Source organism: Sinohyriopsis cumingii, chromosome 13, assembly GCF_028554795.1.
Source record: "Sinohyriopsis cumingii isolate HCF-2022 chromosome 13, ASM2855479v2, whole genome shotgun sequence".
NCBI classification, from domain to species: Eukaryota; Metazoa; Mollusca; class Bivalvia; order Unionida; family Unionidae; genus Sinohyriopsis; species Sinohyriopsis cumingii.
Genome location: NC_142973.1, coordinates 49,211,614 through 49,220,160, shown reverse-complemented (window position 1 = coordinate 49,220,160; position 8,547 = coordinate 49,211,614). Strand labels below are relative to the sequence as shown.

Below are 8,547 nucleotides of genomic sequence, written 5' to 3'. Positions count from 1 at the left end.
GATTCATAAGTTAGATACTTTGTATCCTAATGGACTTAATGCCAATGCACTATATAAAATTGTATTTTTTTAAATTGCTATATTGTATATCCTTTATAACAATATAATTATATGTATGACTATTTGTCTCTAGTTTTATTTTTTTATTTTACTAATTCAAGTTTTATTAGATCCTGTCATGCAATATATATATATATATATATATATATATATATATATATATATATATATATATATATATATATATATATATATAACGTTACGTAATGACGTAATTGTTGTTTTAAAATAAACGACGTCATCCGTTTCTTTCAAAACATTTCGCGTCTGAAGAAGCATAAATTAAATGCGATACTATTTGCACAGAATTTTATGCGTTTGTGTTGTGTTTTTTTTTAAAATCACAATTATTTTACCCCACACACGTCGTTTTCCATTTTACCTCATAAGTTTTATCTCCATCCATCAAAGAGCAGACCGTTCATTGTAACAGTTGATTTAACTTTTTTTTCAATGGAATTTAATCTTGCCCTCTTATTTTAGTAATATCTAAATTATATCAGCGAGTACCCTCTTTAATTAATAGAAACAAGCCTGAGTTAGAAATACTGAAATGGTTTCACTGAAATGCGTCTTGATTATCTGATGGCTGCACTACGTTGCAAATTTTATATATTTAGTAAGTTATTAAGTTGAAGATAAACAACAATAAATAAAGCCTTAACAACCATGTGGCGACATCTCAGAATTAGTATATATTATCCTTGGGCCAACTTCTCCAGGCGAAGTGGGGCGACTTCTCCGACCACGATGGAGCGACTTCTCCTGACACCTGGGATGAGTTCTCCGAGGGCGAGTTTTCCATGGGTCGAGTTCTCCATGGGGCGAGTTCTCCGTAATTCTATTTTTCTGTGTGTTTACATTGTAAAATTAATTGTGGGGGTGCCAAAGGAAGGATCCTCCCCAGATGACAAATACTTTAGGTACGCCACTGATTTTAGTATTGTGTTTCGGTCATTTGTTAATAGTGTTCGCGCATGGGTGTTGTATATGTGCGTGTTCTTTATATTTTCCAATGTATCTTTGTTTTATTTTACGTTAGCTTAACCATCTTGATTTTTTTGTTGTTGGTTCGTTTAAATACCTTTTTTATTAGTTACGCGCTTGCTTGTTTCATTCGTGTTTTCTTTTCTTCTTTTTTACATTTGTCTGTTTCAATTATGACTCCTTTATTTTATTTGAGTATTGATATTGTTGTTTTAAATACGGTTTATTTCATTTGGCGTTTATTCTTTTTTCTTGTGACATTTGTCCGTTTTGGACGCGTCTCGTTTGTTTTATGTTTTGATCGTACTGTGAGAGCTTCAATATTATTATTTAACAAGCACGATTGTTTTATTTTAGAATTTTTGGTTTGTTTGAAAGTTTAAGTCTATTTTTGGTCAGTGTACACATGAGAAAAGAATATATATTAGGAAGGGAATCAAATCAATGGCACGTTTGATATAAGGAAAACAAAGTTGCTTCCCTTCGAGAGATATTTAGAGAGGGCGCTAGAAAAAGCTTTCCTTTTCCGGTTGTGCGAAGGGAACATCAGTATGTATTTCATGTAGCTCACAAAATCAGTCAAAATCACAAATATCCAATGTCATCTCTTCGTTTCTTTTCTTTCTTATATGTCTCTTGTTGCCATATAAGCTTTCAAAGCAGTATTTGAAAGTAAAATCAATTAGTAGTCATAGTCGGGATACGACTTGCAGCCAATGTTCGTATCCTGGTTTCGGTAAGCGAATCGAGTTGTTTAAATGAATGAACACTTGTTATAAACTGAATCAATATATATATATATATATATATATATATATATATATATATATATATATATATTCTAGTATGCCAAAAATGGGTCTTATTTAGTCCTTGTTTTTGAAGCTATGATCTAGAAGCATTTAAAATATAAAAACTCGAGACCGGGGGTGGGGTGGGGTTATAGGATACTGGACTTCGATGTTTGACGCATTTTTAAGCACTTTAAATTTTTCGGAAAGATACTTTCTTCATAGTGATATATCACATTACTTTATAAACATGAGTTATTTTGAGAAAGTATGGATTACAAATGAAAACTCTATTCCCTTGTACTTCTCTTTGATTCAAATGCTTTCAACCAGACGACCCCTTGTAAAGATTGTGTTTTGACGCACCTCACATAAGCGTCTTTCTTTTGACACCATTGTACATATTCTCTGGTTTAAATGATATATTGCAGAGCAACATCAGTAGCACATACAAAGTAGAGCTATATGAAAAATGGCATTAAGAAATTTAAAGCTTTCTAGTATTTATCTAGTCCGACAATGTAAGCCGTCTACCCAGATGTGTTTTTTTTTTTGTGTGAGATATTTTACTGCCAAAGTAACGGCGTTGTTTAGCGTGCTGCCTGACAAAAATGAAAGACTAAATTTTCAGGAATATCTCGAGCACTTAGTAGCACATATTGATGTTAGTCATGTCACTTTAGTCAGATTTTACTTAACTGTGATGTCTTTTTTCTAAAAATTCCAATTCTCTCAAGCAAATGGATGTGTTTTCAAGTTCCATTGACCTACATTTCAATTGGCTTGAATGAGATGGAAGCCAGGAATGCTGAAATTGTTTGAAGGCATTTTTGCAAGCCAAGGTTCCAGTATACAGTATAACCCAATATACAATATAACCCTACAATATGAACCCTATCTACACTTTGGCAGATAGAGCAGATATTTTAGTAATATGTCCTAGTGACATCTATTGAATTTCATGTAATGCCAACTATCAGCATGTAACAGCGGTACATCGTTTAGTGGCCGTGGATGCAGTTGACTTTAGAAGGATACTTTATAAGTTTAATATGAACAGTGTGACTGCTTACCTGAAAGGAGCCCATTACATGTGTATTTGAGTGAAAAGTGTACAAACATTGACTGGCAGTGGAAAATGGTTTATTTACACGTCCATTCAATCCCCATGTAGGAACGGTGTTCAAATTTGAACAACTTAATTTGATTGATGTAGCTTGCCGCAGCATCCAATGAAATTCACAGACCTGAAGCACAGAAATCTATATGATCAGCCAAGGTGTAGAGAGGGTTAACAATGGAACCTTGTCTAGCGAAAATGGTTGAAAGGGTGACAAGTATCTTGAAGGAGCAAATATAAGTTTTACTAATACTGAAAAAAGTGCATAGAGAGCTTTGTTTCATTAAAGATACTCATATTAGAACAAAGATTTAAGAGTAGGTCAAGTTTGACTAAAGGAACATGACTAAATTCATGGTCCAAAGGGGATCTTGAAAACCTTGAAAAATGAATTCTTCACTCAAGGCAAGAACTGAAAAATTCCCTTTAAAATATTTTTGACTTTGTAAAAATAGTGTAGTGTAAAGTAAAAATGAACTTTGTTCAGTGACTACATTATTCTAATGCCCAGATGTAGGATGTTTACTATTAATGGGAAAGATATTAATGATCATACTATTGAACTTCACGTTTTATTTTTATTTTTTTTACAAATATGTATGAAATGTTCCTCGTATGGAGTAATAGTAAGTATTGTGTTTACATACAGTTTCATCTATGTATCCTTTAAAATTAATGTAATAATGCACCTTGAAAAACATGATTTGAACCTTGAAAATGTTGAAAGAAATATGCTGCTAACCCAATAAATTGTTGGAAAAGTATTGCTGTGTGCTGCCAAGTGTTTGAGATATTCCTGAAAATGTAGCCACTCATTTCCCTGCCATTTGACTTAGAAACGCACTATACAGTGCCATTATTTAGGAAGTTCACGCCCAAAAAACAAAAATATATGGGGAGACAGTTTACATTGTAGGAGGCGCCCCGAGTGGTCTAAAGCACTCTCCGTTATGGATCACTGCCATCTCATCTGTCTGCGTGGGATCGAGTCTCGGATTTGGCCAATGTGGGTATGTGAGAAAGCTTGCCAGTAGCTTCTCGAGGGTTGGTGGTTCTTTCTGGAGATTTTCCAGGTTCTTCCTCCACCATTAATACTGGCTGCCATGTATAGCCTATCGTGTGCTGAAAAATGGCGTTAAGCCCCACAACAACAAGTTTTGTAATTGTATGATATTACTGTGGATGTGTCACAATTACTGAAGACGCAAACTCCCGAGTCACTCACATAAGTACCGCTGTCTTTTCCCATCATTACCAAGTTGGCATAAGCAAGATGCATCACTTTATCATTATCACATTGCAAGTGAGCATTAATTAAACTCATTAGTATGGAGAACAGAAATAGTTCTGCATCGCATTCATAGGCCACATCACATTGTTCACAAAGTTTAAGTTTTCAATACAGTTAAAAATAGATGATCTTAATGAGGTGGAGGGACCTGCAAATGATCCCTCCACGTCATTTAAGATAGGTACATGTTTCAACGTGTAAAATGGCAGAGTTTAAAGATTTACTTCTTGTCATTTGAAATTACAATGTTAAAAAGGTCATGCAAATCATTTGTCTGTTGAATCACTGTTGTCAATGCCTGACTGCAGTGATCTTAAAAAAAAAGAAATGTTGGGTACATTACAGACCTGCCAACCCTACTGAAAAAATCAGGAGAATCCCGATTTTTGGACCTATCTCCCGATTCCCCGATTTTTAAGAAAAAGTCCCGATTTTTCAGCTCCTCGAGAGAAAAAAAAATCCGTATTTTTTTTTTTTTTTTTTTTTTTTTTTTTTTTTTTTTTTTTTTTACAAAAATGGCATTTTCTGGTTCCCTGTTTCTGTATCTGGTTTTTCTGTGTCTGGTATGTTTCTTAATACTTTACCATATCCGGCTTGATTTGGATCATTCCGGTTTTCATCCGCCAGTTTTTAAGCTGGATTCAGAACAGTTTTGATAGAACCAACCAAGCTCTACAGCATGACAAGCCCCTAATACACAAGACCAGAGACATTCTACTATGTACCGAGAATTCCTTTCTATTGTTATTAAGCCAAAGTACATTGTTGACAAGACAGACATCACAGCAATTGATGTAAAAGATGAAAGTTTGTACATTCGTTCTCAGGACTTGTACTTGGGTGAGGCAACCAACAAACTTCAAGAGAAGATGAATAATGAAGCACAGTTACAGAAAAGAATGCACTGTAGGGCATTTCTGATCAAATCATTGTCATACATGAAGGAAAAATTTCCTTTAAAGAATGACTTACTCGTTCATGCAAGCATTGCAGATGTGGCTAAACGATCTCTAGCATCATTTAAGGACCTGGCCTTTTTCTCCAGCCGAATGGAAGGAATCAACACTGATGATCTACATAGAGAGTTTCAGCCGTACCAAAGCTATAATTTAGACACAGAATTGAATAGGGAAAGAGCAGAGCATCAGTGGGTTGCTCCCGTGGGAAAAAAAGGATGGATCTGGCCAACTGTTGTTTCCAACCCTAGGGAGAGTAATGCTATCAATATTTTCAATACCACACAGCAACAGCAATGCTGAGAGAGCATTCTCAATGGTAAGAAAAAACAGAGCTAGTCAAAGAGCCAGCCTGTCAGCATCAACCCGGGAAGCTATTCATGTTAGCAAATTTGGCACCCAAGGACAAATAAATGAACTTTTGCAGAAGTGCAAATCTGCAACATTCAGTGGGCTGAAATAAAAAAATATATACATCGTTATCATGATATATACACCTTACTCTGTACCTCCTGATTTTTTACCCTGCCTCCTGATTTTTAATGGTGATTTTCCAGATTTTGATTTTTTCAATGTTGGCAGGTCTGACATTAGTTGAGACATGTTTAGTTTAAAAACTAATTTTTTAATATATAATTTTTCAAAATAAAGCAGTCCTTGTATAACCTTGTTGATCTTTCTTGTAATTACAGCCATGGCAATCCGACCCTTATCAAAGCCTAAGATTGTAAAGAAGAGGACAAAGAAATTTATCCGACATCAGTCTGATAGATATGCCAAGCTCAAGGTAAGTCTTTCTCCCACCCCACCCCCTGTACGATCTAAACCTACTAAAATTGGTGCATTACAAAGGTTATTGCTGTTGGCACAATGACGTTTATACAGCAAGATAAATATTGCCTTATTTTTAAAAAAACAACAACATTTTATCTTAGAATTTGTAACGTGCTTTTAGAAAGTAGAGAAGAGTTATTATACCATACGCATGCACACACACTCTTACGCACACACATATATGCCAACCATTATGCTTTTGGCATAATCATTACACTTTTTTCCACTAAATTACTCCTTATGCGTGAATGTATTCGGATTACGCATTTTCAGTATGTCCCCCTCCCAAAAATAGCAGTTACCCTGTTTCCAAGAAATATGTTGATTTCTACTTTTGACCTTGGTTTCTTGTTTATAGCAGCTGTATGGCTTAGGAGAGAACAGACTGGTTTTCTAACTTTTAATTGTTAATTGCAGATTCTTTGTTCTAATTCATATCTGGTACAGAACCAGTCAGTAGGCATTTGGCACTGAAAGTAAGTAAGATTTTCTCTAGTTGATGTGTGTGTTAGAGCAAAAATATTTTTCAAATAATTTCGCAGATGGGTTAGAAAAAGACGAAAAACCGATTCAGAGGTGATTACATAATATACACAACATAGGGTTCCATTCTAGGGCAGCTTTATGCTCTTGCAGGCTGATTGGAAAGGATTTTAATATTGGTCATGGTGGTAAAAACAAAGAAACCTTGTATTAGCTCGTTTTACTAACTCCAGTACTAAGGTAATAAATGCAGGGGCGTTATCTACCGAGTTCATAATAGAACACGTACTACCCCTAGTGGTACAAGACTACATTGGTCCTTTGTTCAAACAGATGTTTCCTGATTCCAAACTTGCAAAAAATATGCATGCGCAAGAACAAAGTCATCTAATATTGTTTGGTGTTTAGCAGAAGATACTTCACTTAAAATTGCAGAAGCCATGAAAATTGGTCCATTTAGTATTGCAACAGACAGGAGTAGTGATTATGACAAAAAGGAAAGGCTGCTGATAAATTAGAAGAACTCCTTGTTGGCACTCTGTCTGACAATGTACTTCATTTTGACAGAGTTGATTTTTTTCATTTCATTTCCCAGCTAAAAGACCCAGTAAATAAGATATAAATTTCCTCTTCTTTGTCAGGTTATGAAAGGAATATTGGTTCTTTACCAGTCTAATACTGACTGAGAGAGATTGTTCAGTGTTATTAACAAAAATAAAACTGAATTCAGATCCAGGTTCTTTAACCCAGCACTTAGTGCTCTACTGGTGTGCAAAACATTCAGTCTCAGCTGGTACAAGGTGTTTTGAAATGCAATATGAGAGTCTGTTGCTTTTTAAAGCTCAAAGTGTTATAAACAAAAACTTGAAGCAGTAATTGATGTAAAAAGTACAGAGGGATAAATAAATAATTTTATACATATGTTCATTGAATTTTTATCATGTTACATGTGGATTACTATTTTTCTGCTTGGATTACTCTTTTTGTCCACTTGGATTACACTTTTTCCTCGCCAGGGGTTGGCATGTATGCAGTTCTGCTGTCTCAAAGTGCACATTGTGTATGTGCACTGGATTGTTGTTTACTGACACTTGCATAGAAATGAATGCTATATTGGCTTTTATAGAAAAAAAGAAAACCTGATATTTATATGTATTATTTTCAGCCAAACTGGCGTAAACCTAAAGGTATAGACAACAGAGTCCGTCGGCGATTCAAGGGTCAGTATTTGATGCCCACCATTGGTTATGGGTCAAACAGGAAGACAAAACATGTGTTGCCTGATGGGTTCAAGAAGTTTTTGGTGCACAATGTTAAGGTAAAAATTTCTTTTATCCACCTTTCAATTTTAAAATACATCATTAACCAGACTCTCGTGCATCAGGATAAAATAAACTCACCTAACTTCAATATAGACAAAAAGTGAATACAAATGTTAATTTCATATCAACTTGCCCTCATGTGATATATATATATATACACACACACATACACATGCCTACATACATACATGTGTGTATAAACTCGGATGAATAATACCTGACCCACTTGGCTCTCATTTTAAGTTTGCTTACATTTCTTTTCAGGAATTGGAGGTTCTTCTAATGCAGAACAGAACTTTCTGTGCTGAGATTGCACACAGTGTTTCTAGCAAGAAAAGGAAACACATTGTTGAAAGGGCAAATCAACTTTCTATCAAGGTTACAAATCCAAATGCCAGGTTACGCTCAGAAGATGACGAGTAGAATGTTTCATTTCTCGCTCTACCTTTGATGAGAATAAATTCTCAAAGAATATTGCTTTTGGATTTTTCTTTGTTAAAAATTATTTTATGCAATATTTCTTTCAGTTATGAATTTGCTCCAGCTAGACAGAAATGGAGGGGATAATCCACCCATCTGTCCTTCCTCTCTGCCATTTTAGACTGCACACACGTTAGAAGCCTCCCCCTCAGCCCCCATTAAGGTCTCCAAAACACATCCTCCAGTCTGTCATTTTCTATTGCACTTATTTTTATGTTTATTT

At 35.0% G+C, this 8,547-nt stretch overlaps 1 protein-coding gene across 2 annotated transcripts; it reads left to right on the top strand.

The window, feature by feature from the left end:
- Positions 1-1,542: 1,542 nt before the first annotated feature.
- LOC149785517 (large ribosomal subunit protein eL32-like) lies at positions 1,543-8,318 on the top strand. 2 transcript variants are annotated; one of them, XM_089979319.1, is made up of 4 exons: positions 1,543-1,596; positions 5,898-5,992; positions 7,688-7,840; positions 8,109-8,318. In XM_089979319.1, the coding sequence occupies exons 2-4, from the start codon at positions 5,900-5,902 to the stop codon at positions 8,265-8,267; spliced, it is 405 nt and encodes a 134-aa protein (XP_089835445.1). In that variant the 5' UTR covers positions 1,543-1,596; positions 5,898-5,899; the 3' UTR covers positions 8,268-8,318. The 2 variants fall into 2 exon arrangements, with proteins under 2 accessions (XP_089835445.1, XP_089835446.1); XM_089979320.1 differs by having other exon boundaries at positions 1,582-1,783.
- Positions 8,319-8,547: the final 229 nt, after the last annotated feature.